Consider the following 19,554-nt stretch of genomic DNA (forward strand, 5'->3'; position numbering starts at 1 on the left):
AGAAAAGTAATTATATATCCAATTTCTATTGCAGTTGTAATATTTTGAAGCCAACATAAGATGTGTTTTTTGCACTTCCCGTTCCCATCACTAATTGTATGGAAAAAGTGGCAAAGTGGGATTCCAATCTAGTTGTTATTCTGATTACCTTAGCTATACCGATGTAATTCACATGACATAAGTAATGATGCTTTTATATATATATATATGATACAAATGATACCATGTTCACTGATATTTCTTATTGCAATATCAGTGAACATAGCCCTCCAAACTAAAGAGTGACTTATAGAAGGGATTTTGTCTATAATTATATGGATTGGAGGTAGGTTTATTATATATAAAAGAATATTTTATAGAGTACATTGATACAATTCTATCAGAGTGGGGTGTCAATTGAGCGAATTGATAGGTTGGGGGACATTGAAAATGAAGGAAAATTTTAGGATGGAAAAGTGTAATTTTGCCCAGAAATAAATAAAAATTTGAAAGATGAGTTCCAAAGGAATAAGAAGAAAAACCTGACTAGTTTGGGTAGCTGCAGTTGCTAAATACTCACCGCTAGAAACAAGAAGTTAGCCATAATCAATTTAAGTCGACCATCACAATAAAATGTGGAACTTAGTTAGTACATTAAACTTAGCTTACAGGAATTTAGAAGACAGGTATAAGAGAAGCAAGGAAATACTCTTACTTCCGTAAACTCAAGATTGACAAGATAGCTCAGGACCAAACGACATCAATAAGAATATGGAGAATTCTTAATGCGCTAATCCTTTGTATATGCTATGAGAAATAAATTTAAGGATGTGTCTTTCTGCATGCGGGTGTGTATCTATGTATCCAAATATATATAATGTATTTGTTCATATGTGTAGGAGGTGGCCTTCTTCTTTTCTTTTTTTCCACTTCTTACTTTCATTTCTTGGGTTGCTGCCCAATTGCTGTGTAATTTCTTCAAGGCATGGGAGATGAAACGTTTGAGTAAGAGGAAAGGAGACCCTTTTCACCTTTGGTGTCTTTCAATGCATATTTACCTAAAAGATTTGAAAGGAACCTGTGTTATGAAGAAGAGTGATTTTTGAAAATTTATTTTAATTTTATTTTCATTGAGAAGAACCTCCTCTAATGGCTTCTCTTTTGTTCTCTATATATTTTTTTTTTCATTATGCTTATATACTAAGTGAGTTGCACTTTTACTCACCTTTTGTTACATCTTAGTCAATATCAATATGAAAGATTGAGAGAAGCATCCCCATTTACTCAAACAACAAGCTGAAGGCCTTTTTATCCTGTGCACTAGCTGAAGCATCCCCATATGAGAAATCTCATATACAAGAGAAGCATCCCCATATGAGAAATCTCATATTATTAGTATTGTTTTTCACATAATCAAAGTTATTATCAGCACTACAAGTCTGCATTTCACTGGTTTATTTGAGATCCGTTTATTTTACTGAAACTGAAAATTTTTTGTTGAAAGTACTGTAAAAAAAGGTAAAAGTTAGTTGAAATAATATAGTGAGACCCATAAATAATATCAAAAAATGCAGTAAAACCTATAAATAGTAGCAAAAATAAGTTGAATAGTCAAATAAGTTGGCAAAATTAATCATACCAAACGGACACGTACATGATCCTACCTTCTGTTTAAATCCTTTGGTATTTTGAAGTTGAATGCAAATATAAAATTTATAATCATTTACTAAACATGAGTTTTTGGGGAGCATAAAAAGAAATGTAAGATATTTTGTATTTTAAAACATTCTTTATCTTTAGAATTTTTTTTTTCTTCCCATAAAAAAAAAAAATCAAAGAATTGGGTTTTTTCTCTAAAAAAAATTGTTGATTTAAAATAAAATTCAATTAAAATCTTGATTCTGTTGGTTCAACTGAAAGATTATCAGTAGTACATATATGCATAGGAAGATCCTACAAGATGATTGTGGAATTTTCAAATATTAAATATAATAATTTGCTTTTCAAAAATAAATAAGTAAATTGATTATTGAAAAACCTAGTCCCAATTCAAATTATCCTTGCTAATTAAGAAAAATTCCATTTAAATAATAAACCCAGTACCAATTGATATAACTTTTGAAAATACCAAAAATCAGAATAAAAGTGGATTTTTTTTTTTCCTGAAAATTGGAGTCAAAGTGCCATACTTCACCGGGTCTTGAATTGATGTGTTGATTTGAGCCCACTATAAGTAGATTAGTACTCTGATAGTCTGCTGGGTCAGATTGGCAATCTGATTTCAGGCCTTAAAAAAAATCTTTATTTGTCTTCTTGCAAAAAAAAAAAAAATCTTTATTTGTCCAATTTTTCTCTTAGCTGAAAATGTTCCCTAAGTTTTTAGAAATCTTAAAAAAAAAAAAAATCATAAATAAAGGAATCACAAAGAAAAGGGAACCACTTTGGACAATTTTAGAATTCTCTCACGTAAAAGTTTTGAAATTAATTTAAAAAGACTTCACTCTCACCTTCGTCAAACCCCTTCAAAGGCCATGAAATTGGCTTCAACATTTCCTAAGCACCACCTTTCCACCATTCAAAAGAAATGTCTTAATGTGGTGTATTAAATTTATTTCTTGAGGTTGATGGTGGCTGTGAGTTATAGTTTATTATATTTATTTTATTAGTTTGTTTATACTATTTTAATGTGGTGTATGTTAAAATAAAAACTTTGATATTTGGTGTATTGTAAAGTGTATTGTTAAAATAGGTAAAATAAGTTTTTGAGTTGCTAAACGCTAAATTTTTTAGCTCTCTTATTGTAAATGCTCTAACCCATCAATGATTTTTATGCAATCACAAGGACAAAATCCTTCAAAAACACAGCCACAAAATTCATCACCCTCAATACTCATTTCATCATAAAAACCATATTTTTCACAAACACAAAAAGTATAGAAACTATCTCCAAACATCAAAAACGAGATTAACCACCCATTGAATGAGCTTAATGGAACTGAAAGTAATAAATATCCTATTTTTTGTGCAAATTTTCTCCAATATGAAAGTAATACATATTCTGTTTAAATTAATTCTAATTTCAAAATAACAAAATTTAGAGTTTAATTTGTAACATTTGAAATTTCAAAAGATTCAAATCTGTTACAACTCCAACACTATAAGTATAAGGAGTAAAATAAAAGTGAAAATTTTTCCATAAGATTGCCATTTTTTTTCTTTGGTGGTGGTGAAGAAATAGGATTGCTTTCAATAACCACCAAATTTGGCCTTGATTTGTATGGAAAATAACAACAAAGATTGGACTTTCTCTAAAGCAGAAATGGTACATTGTTGTCCATTTGCAAGAGCACCTTCCTTTCTTTAAAGAGAGAGAAATATTTCCCATCAATTACGTGCCCATTAAAGCATTACCTCATCATTATCCCGTATAAATAATGTCATAGCATCAATATATCATGATGGTTGAGTAAAATTTATGGTGTATCTTTATATTAGAATTTAGAAGTCTATTATACCACTGCGTACCGAATCCTTTTGTCACATAACCATTCTAACTAGAATTAATTATACATAGTGGCATATTGGCTAGATCTAATTATACATAGTGTTGAGTCGGGATTTTTTTTTTTTTTAAATAGGTTGAGTTGGGATTTTATTGCTAGTTAGCATTTTTCGTCAATATGTTGATGTTAGTAAGTTCATCGATTGCAAGGAATATGCTCTCTACTAATTCTACCAGTTAGATTAGTTACTATGCTTCATCCTGACATAAACCATCCAATCTCACTTGTGAAATTGATAAACTTTTTTTACTTCAATATTAATTTGCATATAATTTTTTTATTCAGATAGATACAAACAATGGGAAAGATGGAGATTTGAATTCTAGATATCTCCACTGAAAACACAAAAATGTGTTAATTAAGCTAAAACCTAGAAGGCTGTAGTCACTTCTCATATATTTAACTGTATAAGTGTTCTCCCTTTATTCATATATTTTATTTTGATATTGAGCTCTTTTAATTTCATTATACATTATGGTAAAAAAAAAAAAAAAAAAACCTTATTATACAATAGTCTTTCTAAGAACACAATAAAAATTTTACAACATTCGAAAATTAACAAAGTTTTTCTATAACTCAATACATGTCCATTTATTTATTTATAAGTAATACATGTCCATATATAAAACTATCTACATGTATTATTTAAATAAATTATATAACATGGTAGATAAGTCGTATAACTTCATCAAACACAGAAAAATTAGACAATTTAGATTTGAGCATATCAACATTCCTCTAAAAAAAATACACACAATACAACTGAATCTAATCAAAATGTAAAAATTCAGACGCTCTCAAACTTTAAAGATTTATGAAAAAGTCTTGTTATAAACATCAAGTAGCAAAAAAAACATTCTCAAAAAAAAAGTAGCAAAAAAAAAAAAAAAACAAAAAAAAAACGACAAACCTCGTGTCCTACTCCTACATTATAATTTTGATAATTTTGATTAATTTCACGACTCACATGCATCATCTCTCTCTCTCTCTCTCTCTATCTACATCTCTCTCTTCCTTTTAAGTTTCTGTCGTTTTGTATATAATTCGATCCAAAACCTTTTTCAGAATCGGAAAGAGGGACTTCTCTGTTTCTCGTCGAATCCTCTGTCTGTCTTTCGAGTTTAGTTTAGTAAAACACTCTCTCAGATCTTCAAATTTTCCGATCCCATATTGTTAACAAACACAACACAACCATGCCGGCCGTGTACGGAGCTCGATTGACAACGTTCGAAGATTCGGAGAAAGAGAGCGAATACGGTTATGTCCGAAAGGTCCGTACACAACAATTTTATTTTATTTATTTTATTTTTAATTTGTTTGGGATTGGAACAAATCTGATTTAGTTGTAGATCGGAAAATGCTAAACGGTGCGTTTTTTTTTTATTAGATCGTCTGGTTACATTTTTTTTTCCCCTGAGTTATTTTAGGTTTTTTTGATTGATCTGAATTGTCATTTTTTGGGTTTTATTTTGTATGCTTTTATTAATTCGAATTGGATTGAATTTGAACTTGTTAAGCTTTTTTATTTGATCTAATCATAATCATGATCATGTGACTGACAATCTTAGTTAGTGAGAGTGTTTGAATTGGGAATGAAAATGTGACCGAATTTCAACATGTTGCTGTTTGATACTACCCGGGTCGGCTTTGTTGGTTTGAATGGGTGGATTTTTAGGCCTTTTGGTAACTTGGAACATGCCATGATTATGTTGTTTTTTTATTCGTGGGTATGTTTATTTCCTTGTGTTGTTGATTTGTTGTTAAAGAAATTGCATATGCGATGGACGAAATGCTGATATGGGAGCATGGATGGAAGCACAAAGTTAACATCTTTTTAATTTTTCAGTGAAAAAAAAAATTGCAACTTTTTAAAATTTGAGTGACGATAATTGAGCTTGGACCAAATTATAGGGGATGAGAGCTTCTATCAATCTAGTTTTCAAAGATGTTTATTTCTTTGTGCTGTTGATTGTCGTTAAAGAAATTGCATATGTGATAGACGAAATGCTAATACGGTGTCGAATGAATTTAAGGGAAAATGGATGGAGTGATAAAGTTAACATCTTTTTAATTTTTTAGTGAAAAAATTGCAACTTTTTAAATTTGAGTGATGATAATCGAGCTTGGACCAAATTGTAGGGACGAGAGCTTCTATCAATCTAGTTGTCAAGGATGTTTATTTCCTTGTGTTATTGATTGTCGGTAAAGAAATTGCATATTTGATAGACAAAATGCTAATGTGGTGCGTTTAAAAGCTAGTATGGGGTGGAATGAATTTAAGGGAAAATAGATTGAGTGATAAAGTTAACATCTTTTTAATTTTTCAGTGAAAAAATTGCAGCTTTCTATATTATAGGGATGAGAGCTTCTATCAATCTAGTTCTCAAAGTGTTATGAATCTTTTAGACTAATGAAGTATTAGGTTGTCATGTATCTCTTCTTTCACTGTAGTACTTTGAGATGCTTTTTGATAGTTATGCAGTAATTTGAATGAAAGAAGATGAGAGCTATGGTGATCAGTAACTGACTCACTTCATATGTTGAAGTCATTATGAAATCAATATGTTAACCCATATTATGGTTAATGGGGTTCTGCTTTTATACCTGTGTTTTCCATTCATGAATTAGTTGACCTACAATGGTTAGTGTTGTTGAATTGATGTTGCTGTTACTGCTAGTGTTTCTGTGGGACCTTTTTCTTACTATTATTATTATTATTATTTTTATCAAAGATCTCAATTGCATCATTTTAATTTGTTCTCTATTGGGTTATGTTTCTTTTGATAATATATTTCTGCTTCAAGTTGCTGGTTTACTAGTTTGGAAATTGGTTAAATTTGCGTGTATTGGATTGACTTATTGGTTGAATTGAATTTTTATCTAATCATTTATAAATGTAAAAAACTGACAGTGATATCTCAAAAAGAAAAAAGAAAAAATTGTGTGTTTTGCACTTACAAAATATAATTTGACAGGTATCTGGACCTGTCGTCATCGCAGATGGCATGGCTGGGGCTGCAATGTATGAGCTTGTCCGTGTTGGGCACGATAATCTTATTGGTGAGATCATTCGGTTGGAAGGAGATTCTGCTACCATCCAGGGTATTTGCTTTTGTCCCAACTCTGTTTTTTTTTTTTTTTTGGTAATGTTCTTGGCCATCTGATAAGGTAAACTTTGTCTGCCATGTAGCATTATTTTTCCATATCTCACCTCTTAATAATCTTTCTGTTGTAATTCATTCTTCCTTGCATTATCCTTTGCTTTTATGCTCTCTTCTGGTGATTCATGTTGATCTGCCCTGTTGACCAAATAAATAATAATAGCATCATTATCAGCATCATTATTAATATTATTAGCAATGTCAAGACCTCCCGTTGTTTCCAATAGAGACATCTTGGGTTCAAATCTCCCACCCCAACTATCGATGCATAAGAAAATGAAAAAAATAGTGATGACATGGTAAAATCTAAACATCCTTCTTCTTTTACTTATCAAAAAATATATATATCAGAAAATTTTAACTGCTGTAATATGGTCAATAGAGATGCCAAGAGCTTTTGCCCCTCCCTGATGTTTCCAGCGGAGACATTCATAATTCTAATCCCCCACCCCCAACTATTCAATTATCCCCAAAAAAAAAAAAAAAAAAATTTGTTGATAGAAGAAATGAGAAACATTAGAATTGATGAAAAACCCTTGTGCCTATGGTTATTTCAGTTTATGAGGAAACAGCTGGGTTGACAGTGAATGACCCTGTTCTACGGACACACAAGGTGAGTCCACCTTGTCTTTTTCCCACCTTTTCTAATGGTGTTGAAAACATCAGCTAACAAATGCTATGTTGAATACAGCCTTTATCAGTGGAGTTGGGACCTGGAATATTGGGAAATATTTTTGATGGAATTCAGGTTTGTCTGAATTATGCTTGCAACTGTAATCTGATGATTTTTTTGGTTTTTAAATCTCCTATAGGTTTAAGCACCGCTTTTCCTAGCAAGCCTTAAGAATTTTGCCATTGCTGGCAACAAATCAGTTTTTGATTTTGCATTATTTTAATTTTTATATCTAATTGAAACAGAGGCCTTTGAAAACTATTGCAAAAATATCCGGTGATGTCTATATCCCGCGTGGAGTGTCTGTTCCTGCTCTAGACAAAGATATACTTTGGGAATTCCAGCCTAAAAAGATAGGTAATATACGAAAATTTAATCATAGCTGTTAAAAATGATTTTTATTTTGATTTTGTTTGATTGTGGTAGCATCTAATGTCATCCACTGATGGCAGGTGAGGGAGATGCTATAACAGGTGGAGACTTGTATGCTGTAAGTTTTTTAAGATTTGATCTTTGTTTTGTTTTAAAAAATAAACCCTTATTAGAGTAGTACTCGACTGTTTATTTTCTAGCATTAAGTTTCTCCTAAGGCCTAACATTAAGATTTTTCCAATGCAGAGCGTCATTGAAAACAGTCTAATGCAACATCATGTTGCACTTCCTCCTGATGCAATGGGAAAAATTACTTATATTGCACCACCTGGTCAATATTCGCTGAAGGTTTGTCCGTCTAATTTCTTTGGCATGCTATCTTGTGTGCCTTTCTAGTCCATCAGCATTGTCAAGTTAAAATTTTCTTTCTGAATTATTTGCAATTATTTTGTGACGGTTATAGCTGCATATTTTGTGATATTGGAATGACATTTATGAATATATATATATATATATATATATTTTTTTTTGTCAATGTTTATACATTTGTTTGCATCTTTTGGGCTTTTCCCTAGTGTTTCTTGAACTTGAACATGAGCTTAAATAGAATCTTAAATAGAATCTGAAACTTATAATTTTAACAAATAAGAGAATAAACTCGAAGCCATGTTTTTGATCTCACACTTCAGCATGCAATTTATTAACTTTTCCTAAATTTATTTGCAGGATACTGTCTTAGAGCTTGAGTTCCAGGGTGTCAAAAAGCAATTTACCATGCTTCAGGTTTCTAACTTTGTTCCCTTGTTTTCACTTTTATGCCTATAGCTTTGTTCTACCATTGATAAACTTATATGTGTTTCGTTGTACTTTACCCATACTCAGACTTGGCCTGTACGTACACCTCGGCCTGTTGCATCAAAACTTTCTGCTGATACCCCTCTGCTTACTGGTCAGGTATATAAATGTCTTGTTGGTTGCTTTATCTATTAATTTTTATTTTGAGAATTGTGCATGTCTGATGGTTTTGTTTTATTTCAGCGTGTTCTTGATGCCCTTTTCCCCTCAGTTCTTGGTGGGACTTGTGCCATACCTGGGGCTTTTGGTTGTGGCAAAACAGTCATTAGTCAAGCTCTTTCTAAGGTGAACTTGTTGACCTATAGAGGCTTAGTGTGTATATTTTGGATTATATATTTTAATTTTTTGAGTTTCTAACATACCTTTATATGTGCAGTACTCTAACTCTGATACTGTAGTTTATGTTGGTTGTGGAGAACGAGGAAATGAAATGGCAGAGGTCTGTATTTTCTTATGTTGATCATCAATCAATCATTTTTATTTTTATTTTTATTTTTTTTGCAGTTGATTAATCAGGTGTTACCAATTTTTCAGGTTCTTATGGACTTCCCTCAATTGACAATGACATTGCCTGATGGCCGTGAAGAATCTGTCATGAAGCGTACAACCCTTGTGGCCAACACTTCAAACATGCCAGTGGCTGCGCGTGAGGCTTCAATTTATACAGGTATTTGTATTAGGTCCTGTGCAACCCTAATTAGTTCAGCTTGTTAAGGTTTGAACACTGAATAATTTGATGAAATGACCTCTATCATGAATTTTAAATGCATATTCTGCTAATGCATTGCAGTTGAGTTATAGTTATTTTCATTCTGTTTAGTCATCTGGTGTTACAATTGTAGAAATTTTTGAACATGATATTTATCTCGATATTAGATTTGTCCTTTAATTCACTTCATTCTCCCATAACAATGGGTGGAGGGTGAGGCTGTGGATTCAAAACCCACTGGATACCTGTGTAACCTACCAATTAAGAAAATATGTTCTTCATGCAATGTATGTCTTAATCCTCTCCTCCTCTGTTAACTTCTGGTGCAATTTGTTTCAAAATTGATGTGAAGATGGGTTTCTAGCATTATATTTATTATATTATTTGAAACAATGAAGTTAGTGCATAATTAATTATACAATTTCGATTTTCTTTCTCTGATCTACTTTGTTTTTGAATTGCTGTTGTAGAGGGAAAGATACTTTTTGAACATCGTTGTAATTGTTCTTTAATTATTAAGTATTATGTCTTCCTGTGTATTATATATTTTTTAATTAATTAATTAGATATATTCCTTACAAGTTCATTTTGCAGTCTGGGTATGTTATGATTCATATTTATACTGCACTTATATGAACATTATTGTGCTATGGAGGAATAAAATTACTTGCATAGGATATGTTCGATGTGGTTGCTTTTACTGGTCTGGCAAAAGGTAGTCCACTATTTACAGAGGGCTGTGTCATGATAGTTTACAACTTAATCTTGAATTGTCAGGGATCACAATAGCTGAATACTTCAGAGATATGGGATACAATGTCAGCATGATGGCAGATTCAACATCTCGATGGGCAGAAGCATTGCGTGAAATTTCTGGACGGCTGGTTAGTTTTCTCAATTAATTTTAACTCATGTAACAGGAGTTTGTACTCTTGACTTTTTGAAGGAATCAGTTCAATGATTTATGTGCTACATTGATAATGGTTCGTTAATCCCGTGTTGTATGGGTTTTGCTTTTACTATCTCTCTCTCTGTGGCCTTTGCTCTTACAAAGTGGTGAGGAGTGTTCTCTTTCTCAATTTCTGGAGACTAATGTCAAACATCTTCTTGTTGGAGTGAAATCAAGTTTATATTCAGTATTTGTTACTCTGTGATTGGGTTGAGATGTACCTTGCTAGGTGAGGAGTGTTCTCTTTCTCAATTTCTGGAGACTAAAGTACATCTTCTTGTTAGAGTGAAATCAAGTTTATATTCAGTTTTTGTTGCTCTGTGATTGGGTTGAGATGTACCTTGCTAGGTGAGGAGTGTTCTCTTTCTTAATTACTGGAGACTAAAGTACATCTTCTTGTTAGAGTGAAATCAAGTTTATATTCAGTATTTGTTGCTCTGTGATTGGGTTGAGATGTACCTCGCTACTTCTAATGGCGTTCTGTAGGTACTTAGTACTTTTTCTTTTCTAGGTCTTGGTTTGGTGATTGACTCACATGTACTGTTGGATGCATCCTTGAGTCTTTTGCCTTTTGGAGGCAGTATCCATATTCAATTTTGTTAGTCTAATAGGCAGTATATCTTTCAACAGCAAGAGAAGTTGGTATATCTTTCATCAATCTTATGATTAAGTGATTATTGCAATCTTGTCACTGGTATAATTTTTTAGCCTAACTCTCCTATCTGTTTTTCTTGGAGGTCATAAATATGAGCATGTAGGCCTTTATTTGCCTTATGTTTAATATTTGAAAGTGACTAAAGAAACATGATCTATTGTATTTTATGCACATCTCACTTTGGAGATTGTCATCCCCTCTACTTCCTCAGCCTACTTTAATGGTGTTTGTCTTGATTTCTTACACAGGCTGAAATGCCCGCAGATAGTGGATATCCTGCCTACCTGGCAGCACGTTTGGCCTCATTTTATGAACGTGCTGGTAAAGTAAAATGTCTTGGTAGTCCAGAACGTACTGGTAGCGTCACAATTGTTGGTGCTGTTTCTCCCCCTGGAGGTGATTTCTCAGATCCTGTGACATCTGCAACGCTTGGCATTGTTCAGGTAAAAGATTCTGATATGCTTTCTGCATATCACATATTAATTTCTATGTGCACTAATTCTGGTGGATGGGGTCAGTTGCTTGTAGGTTTTATTGGCTAAAAGCAAGTCCAAAGGGTTCTTCTTTAGAAAGGTTCCTGATGTAATAAAAAAATATAAAACATTCTATGGGCACATTTCTGAAGTTGGGAACTGAGTGTGGTAAATCCACAATTTTGAGCCCAATATTGCCCTTCATAGGTTGCATTAATTGGATTGGTGCTCCATTGATATTTTTCTATATTATAGCAAGTCAATTTGAGAAATAAGTGTACCTTTCTTTCTTTTTTTTTTGGTTGAGAAACAAGTGTTAGCCTGAGGTATGCAGAATTTCTTTTTTCATCATCGTGTAGGTGAATGAGCTTTTGGTTTGATTATTATGCAGAACTATCTAATGGTTCATTTGGACGAAGTAGTCAAAGAGAATGGCATTTAAGTTTTTAGTTTAAGTGGCTTGAATAAAGTTGGAATAGTAAAATAATTTTCTTTTGATGATGAAATTCATGGATTGAAGTAACCGTTACTAATCTTTGTATTGGAAATAATTAGGCTTAATATGTTTTTTAAAATATATAACACTAGTTGAATTCATGTGGCTGACCTAATCTTAGTTGTCAAGGATCTATAGCCGACCCCAAATTTTGGGACTAAGGCTTTTGTTGTTGTATTTTATTGGAGCAAAATCCTCAAAAATCAAATCCATTGCATGGGATTAAAAATTATATTAAGCAATTTAAACTAGCAATTATTATTCCAATACTAGCAACCATTATCTAATCTATCTGCTACTTTATTTGATTGTTCTATTTATTTTTTGCAGGTTTTCTGGGGTTTGGACAAAAAACTTGCCCAGAGGAAACATTTCCCTTCTGTAAACTGGCTTATTTCATATTCAAAGTACTCAGGGGTGTGTTCTTAAACTGTTTCCACATCTTGCTTATCAAATTCATGGTGTAACCTTTTGTGTACAATGATGCTAGTCCTATCCATTGATTAGTATGTTTCTCATGTTTCCAGGCATTGGAGTCTTTCTATGATCAATTTGATCCAGATTTTATTAACATCAGGACAAAGGCCCGTGAGGTGCTGCAGAGAGAGGATGACCTGAATGAAATTGTCCAGGTATGTCTTCATTTGTCCTGGTCTTTCTTTTACTTGGAGATAAAATAATTCTCATCTTTTAACTGTTTATAGACGTGATATAACTAATAAGTGGGGGAATTCTGCTAGCTAAAAGTAATGGGTGACTCAGAGGTCCTTAATCATTAAGATAAAGCTGGACTAATTACCTGACATACACAGTTGTGTAAGTGACATATGGACTTCACCTTCGGATTGATTTTTGGATACAAAGGTATCCTATTGATTGCTATCTGAGTGGTACCACCACCCTACCTAAGTATCTAACCACCTATATTCGGCTATCTGTACTACAGAGCACAGATCCCAAGCCGGGGTGAAATTAAGTTGAATGTCCATTATTGCTTTCATTTGGAGCAAAGTGTTTCTAGCTAATTTAAATGGTTTCTTCTATTAATTACTTAACACCTATGACTATCTTGTTTTTGCAGCTTGTAGGAAAGGATGCTTTAGCTGAAGGAGACAAGATTACCCTAGAGACTGCTAAGCTTTTGAGGGAAGACTATCTTGCTCAGAATGCTTTTACTCCGTAAGTCTCTGCTTATTAGTCAATCTGTCTAAAATCCATCCTGTAAAAATTAGTTTAATATGACAGAGTAGCCTCTACCTAATCTGATACATGAATTTTGTGTGGCTATGACAGATACGACAAATTCTGCCCTTTCTACAAGTCTGTTTGGATGATGCGCAACATTATCCATTTTTTTAATTTGGCCAATCAGGTAGATTTTTTGTTTGTTTCATTTCTTTTCAATTCCCTTTTACTACTGATCTACCACTTCCATCATGTCTTCATCATTGACTGAAGTTTTTTCTCGCCTGTTTTACCTAACACTATGTTTGGTGAGGGATTATAGGGAGGATGGAAAACAATGGGTGGAAAATGGTGTGGAAAACAGTGTTTTCCATTGTTTGGGAAGCAAAGGAAAAAAGAGAGGATGGAAAATCGGGAGAAAATTTTCCTCCCGGGCCCACCAATTTTTTTCCTCCCAAATCGGGAGAAAAACTGTGGAGAGAAAACTGCTCTTACCATGAAATTACACAAATGCCCTCTCCCACCTGCCCTCCTCACAAACACAACGGCTGTTCTGGAATCAAGTAAAAAAAAAAAAAAAAAAAAAAAAACAGAGACCGAGAGCTGGAGAAAAAAAGAAGAGAAAGCACTTCTTGAATGAGGGAGAAAAAGAAAGAAAAGAAGGGGGAGATAAAGAGATAAGGAAAATGTCTGGAGGAAGAAGAAAAAAAAAAAAAAAAACCAGAGAGAGCGAGCTGGAGAAGATGAAGAGAGAATGAGAGTGCTGGATGTTTGCTGGAACATGTGTGGAGAAAAACAAAAAGAAGGGGTGGGGATAGAGAGTTGCAACGAGTGTGGTGGAGGAGACAGCATAGAAAAAAGAAAAAAAAAAAAGAAAAACAAAAACGTATGGATGAAATGAAAAGATTGAAAAGAGAAATAATATAAAAAATAAAAAATCCTAATTGAGAAATGTTACTACAATATTTTCACAATAAATTTTAAGTAACAGATTGTTGGTAAATTTTATATTATTTAATGAGTATAAATAAATCTATTTTTTACCTATTATGTAACAAGGGTATAATAGTCAATTTATATAAACTATTTTTTCTATCCTCCCACTTTTCTTTTCAACCAAACAAAAAAGTTTTCCAATCTCCCACTTTTCCATTCCTCCAATCAAACACACACGAGGGAAAACTAAATATTTTCCATCCTCCCACTTTTCCACTCCTCCAACCAAATGGATCCTAAGGGTCTCTTTTGTTTCTAGAGAGAGAGAGAGAGAGAATTTTTAAATTGGCTCCCTTAAGGGCAGCAGGGCAAAGAGTTCATTATGTACTCCCCCCATTTTCATATTTGATATCCTGGTTTGAGATCCAAAAGTATCTTAATTCATAAGAGCTAAAGGTTCTCTTACTCAGTTCTTCATTGGGCTCTTGGGAGCATGTAGGAAACAAATTGAAAGTGAATGGATTTAACTTTCCGTTTTCCTCTGTTTTGTTTAATCATTATGCTCTCTCTCTCTCTCTCCCCTTTTTATTATTATTTATTTATTTTCTTATAACAACTAATTGGAGCAAGAGTGCAAAATGAGCGTTAATGTAATGCTGCTTGAAATATGCAGGCGGTGGAGAGAGGAGCTGGTATGGATGGTCAAAAGATTTCTTATACCCTCATCAAACATCGATTGGGAGATCTCTTTTACCGTTTAGTGTAAGTAATAATGGTGCTAAAATAAGTGAACATGGTCTATTCATAATGTATGAGAAGCACGTTGTAATCTGCTGATTTATTGGCATCACAGGTCTCAGAAATTTGAGGATCCGGCTGAAGGAGAAGCAGCTCTTGTGGCCAAATTCAATAAGTTATATGACGACCTGACCAATGGTTTCCGCAACCTTGAGGATGAAACTCGGTGATTAAATGTCCTAAATGTATGATTTATTATCAATTGTCAAAGTGGCAGTTATATCCTTGGATTGAGTTTCTGTTTTTCACTTTTGTATGGAGAACTGCTGTGTTGTTAGGTATATCTCTAGCGAATTCTCTGCTTGTATGGGATTTGTTTTAGGTGGGGTTTATAGCTATAATTTTTGTTATGTATTCCAATAATTACCTTGTGTTATTTATTGATAAATAAGAAAAGATACACCGTTTTGTTGTTATTGTGTTGAGCAATAAGAGCTGTAGTTTCAGTATTAAAGTGCTAGTGAAGTTGCTCATTTACTTTTCTTTACCATTCATTTTGTTCCTCTGCACTACTCAAATTTTGTTTGTAAAAGCTGACAATCTTTTAATTCTGTTAGACGTGGCCTCGGAAGTAGTTATGATTCCTTATGGACTTTTCTTTACTCAACCAGCAGTAACTAGGAGAGGGTTTCTATATCTTTTCATAGTTATGAAGCCTAAAGTTATGGTACCATAATACCAATGTTTCTTAAGGAACCATTGGATGCCAATTTCCAACTTAGATGAGTCTGGAGGAAGTCATATGATGAAATAACGATGATATTTGTGTGTGAGTCTCAATGGAAATGGACAGGGGTTTAAGTGTCCTCTGAAAGACAGTTTCCTTGAATTTGTTCAGAGCATGGTTGGAGGCTAGGACCATGCCATTTAGTATTTTCAATGAAGAACCTCAGGAACCAAAACTCAGGTCAAAAGAAAAACTACCAAAAATTTTGTTTCTTGCCCTTTTAGAGCTCAGTTTCTGTTTCCCTTATCTTCATCTCGTTAATTATCTTGTCTTGAAGAAAGTTCAAAAAGGCCTTGAAGGGAGCCTTCAGGGTCGTTTATTTTCATCAGCTCCTCTGCCACTTCTGCAGGAGTAACCTCCACCTTCTTTATAAGCCTTTCAATCTGTTCAAAGAGACAATGATGGCGAAGCCCCAGATTGTTAAATGCAAGTTGCTTGAACTCAGAAATGGTGCAATAGGACATGCAAATATGCATGTCCATACGTCCAGGTCTTAACAAAGTAGGGTCAAGTCTTTCTCTATGATCAGTTGTGAAGATATTGATGCGTCCATCACCACAACATGACCAAAGACCATCAATAAAATTGAGCAGTCCTGAGAGTGTCAACTGTTGAAAAGAACACTTGTTAGAAAACATATTTCTTCAGACTATGATATAACTCGTAGGAACAAATATGCCTAAATTTTACTTGGTTTAGCCATGATGTTCCCCTGTAGGTTAAACCACCAAGACATATCATTTCAGACTATGATACAACAAGTATTAGCAAGTAGCAACAAATGCCCCAAATTTTAACTCATTTTAGCGATGATGTTCTTCTAAAGCTTAAACCACCAAGGACTCTCTTACCATTTTCTCTCTTAATCTCAATGAGTTTTGTTAACTAGAGGGCATTGTTACATACTAACCTTATAATGACATTTTTTAGAAATGACAGATATTATAATCGCGCTAAACTTATTGTTGCCATGATTCCATGGTTGAGACTTGGAATCCCGATTTTCCAGCTCAATAGAGCAATCAATATCTTCTATGACAAGTATTGATCTGCCAGACATGCTGAGTAACAAAGACTTGAGCTGAGAGTTGGAGTGGATGTTAGTTAGATCCAAGTCATAGATGTCAAAGGTTAGGCTTTTAGCCATGGCTACAATCAAGCTTGACTTGCCCGTGCCAGGAGGGCCATATAACAAGTACCCTCTCTCGTTTCCAAGCTTTCCCAATTCTTTTGTAGCACTCTTTCCCACTCGAAAATTTGTTCAAAGCCTCAATCAATGTTTTTTTGAGCTTTGAGTCCGTAGCAAGGGTCTCAAAAGTTATTGGGTGATTGAGATTGATCACGTTCATTGATGAGTTAGGTTGGATTATGAAATTTTCTTTTACAGTGGATCGGGTTAAGTTCGGGTTATAAGATTCACAAATCCGCCTAACCCACTTATAGTTAAAATATATTTAAAATTTGAAATATATATTATATAATTTTAGTATTTACTTTTTTGCCCCTCTTCCTAAATAAAACCAAAACTCTAAGTTCTTCTTAAATAATTTGTGTTTGTTTAATGATATGCTGATGATTATTTAGTTATAAATTTACTTTTATTTGTGGTAGTATTATTTTAATGCTAAATTTAATAATAATAATAATAATTAAAAAAAATGCTGTCCAATCCATGGATCCAACCTGACCTAACCCAACCCAATCTACATGGGTTGGATTAGACCTTTGTGATGGGTTACATTTTTTTTTTTTACCCATGGGTTTGGTTAAAAATCTACTCAACTCAACCAAACCAATGTCAGTTTTTCATCCTACTCCATGCGGTGAAAGAAATTTGAGGCCAACTTTTGAAAACATAAAGAATTTTGGACCTTTGGGTTTTAAAGTTTTTCGGCCCAGAACCCAGTTTTTTTATGGAAGGAAAAAATATTTAAAATCCGCTAGAAGGAGGGCTTGAACCTCCGACCTTGTGGTTAACAGCCACACGCTCTAACCAACTGAGCTATTCCAGCTTTTGTGATTATGCATTCTCTTTTTTATACTTTACCTTATCCCATAAAGTAGAAAGCGAAAAAGGCAGAATCATGAACTACAACTAGAGTTTAGAAAATACAAGAAAGCTTTTAGAAGAAACACCCAAAAAAGAAAATTTGGGGGGGGGGGGGGGGGTAATTAATGGTTATTGGTTGGAATATTATGGGTGAAAACATATTAAAAAAAATTACAAAAGGAGCTGGTCAAAAAATATTTATAACTCATAGAAAGGACATTTTCTGAAATTTTTTTATTTGCACGTTTTCTTATATTCTCCCATGAAATAGTGGCAGAGCCAAGATTTCAAATTAGCGTAAGAGAAGTTTTAAAGACAATATTTCAACAAGTACCTTAAAAAATATCAATATTATAACAAAAAAAATATATATATATATATATATTTATATAAACAACTATAATTGTCATACGTAAACATAAACTATATTTATTTTTTCTTATTTAGTTTTAATTTTCTCAATAACTCTTAAAGAAGGATTGTAGGAAGATTTGTAAAATCTACTTCGATACAAATTAGTATGGAATTCAATTCAGACTCATTATTACATATATCTATATTTATTCTTCATAGTTTGTGTGTATGTGCGTGTATTGAGCTCACATATCCACATAAACTGATGCCATCTATGTTAGAAAACCTACTTTGTATATATCTATATTTATCCTTCATAGTTTTACAAGCACATGCTAGATAACACCCACACACGATTATAAAAAAGAAACTAATATACTGGAATTTTATAGTGATGATATACTGTAATTAAAAAATATATATATATATATATATATATCATGGTCGAAGACTTTTTTATGGTGACAATATCATTAGTAAATCTTGGATTTTGTAAATTTAATAATTTATTATGTATTATTTAATTTTTATTTTTAATTATTATGTTATGCACTCTCCTATTTGTATTGAAAGGAAGAGAAAGATAATACAATAAATTTATTTTTTCACCCTTCATGTGAAAAAATACAAGTGAGCTCACAAACCATTTAGGACGACCTATATTTAGCCCAAACCCACTCTAATTCGGCCCAACACACTTACCAAATACAGAGTGAATTTCAATGAGTTGGGGATTTAGCCTAGCCCGATTGTATTTTTTCTATATATATAAAAAAAAAAAAAAAAGAACACGAAAGAAATTGAAAAATTAATGGGTCTCCCAAGCCCGATTGTAATGGATTAGAAAACATCAAAGGCCCAAGAGTTTGATTTGAAGGGACCCGTCGACTTACATAACTCTTCAAGCTGAGCTAATAATCATTAATGATTCAATTCAATATAACAATGGCAAAGACAATTAAAAAAAGGCACAAGATTAATTAGTTGTGGGATCGAGAAAGAGCAATGCCATTTTAGCCTAGAACCAGCTTTTGCGTTGTCACCACACACCACATCCTGAAGAAGGTCTGAATTCTGAACTCTCTCAATCTTTCCTTTTCTTTTCTTTTTTCGATTCGATTCGAGGGCTTATAAAATAAAAAACCTTGGATGTTGTCTTATTTGCTGCATAGGATAAGAATATTAGGAATAGAATTAATGATTTATCTGCTGCATAAGATAAGGATAAGAATATTAGGAATAGGATTAATGAAACTCAGGTACTCTAAAAACTACTAGGATATTGGCAGTGTCAGTTAAAATTTTATTATTATTATGGGTGTGTAGCCCTATGCTTGTGCATGGGTATAGTTAAAAAAAATCATAAGTATATAATTCAAATTATACATTTTTATTTAGAAGATGTTCAAATTATACACGGTGTTAACTTATACTTTTTTAAAATCATGTATATATGTGTGTGTACTGTATGTGTGTGTATGATTTAGAATTTAATTGGTTTTAGACTCTTCAGTTTTTGTATCCAATAATTCACTTGCCACAAAAATTAAAAACTTAGATAAACACATGGCGGAAAATTGGACTTCAATTGAAATCCAATTTAGAATCTAAATGGAATT

At 32.9% G+C, this 19,554-nt stretch overlaps 1 protein-coding gene, 1 non-coding gene and 1 pseudogene across 2 annotated transcripts; 1 reads left to right on the forward strand and 2 right to left on the reverse strand.

The window, feature by feature from the left end:
* The first annotated feature begins 4,519 nt into the window (after positions 1–4,519).
* LOC115989791 (V-type proton ATPase catalytic subunit A) lies at positions 4,520–15,258 on the forward strand. The gene is made up of 20 exons (XM_031113661.1): positions 4,520–4,813; positions 6,518–6,644; positions 7,261–7,316; positions 7,395–7,451; positions 7,622–7,733; positions 7,829–7,866; positions 7,995–8,096; positions 8,475–8,531; positions 8,631–8,702; positions 8,787–8,888; positions 8,980–9,042; positions 9,138–9,270; positions 10,090–10,196; positions 11,165–11,359; positions 12,216–12,302; positions 12,413–12,517; positions 12,967–13,064; positions 13,179–13,257; positions 14,680–14,768; positions 14,860–15,258. The coding sequence occupies exons 1-20, from the start codon at positions 4,736–4,738 to the stop codon at positions 14,972–14,974; spliced, it is 1,872 nt and encodes a 623-aa protein (XP_030969521.1). The 5' UTR covers positions 4,520–4,735; the 3' UTR covers positions 14,975–15,258.
* Positions 15,259–15,788: 530 nt separating this feature from the next.
* LOC115991332 lies at positions 15,789–16,880 on the reverse strand (annotated as a pseudogene).
* Positions 16,881–17,469: 589 nt separating this feature from the next.
* Positions 17,470–17,543, reverse strand: TRNAN-GUU. Its single transcript has one exon. It is a non-coding gene; the product is annotated as a tRNA-Asn (tRNA).
* Between the last annotated feature and the right edge of the window lie 2,011 nt (positions 17,544–19,554).

Source organism: Quercus lobata, chromosome 5 (assembly GCF_001633185.2).
Source record: "Quercus lobata isolate SW786 chromosome 5, ValleyOak3.0 Primary Assembly, whole genome shotgun sequence".
In the NCBI taxonomy this organism is placed as follows: Eukaryota; Viridiplantae; Streptophyta; class Magnoliopsida; order Fagales; family Fagaceae; genus Quercus; species Quercus lobata.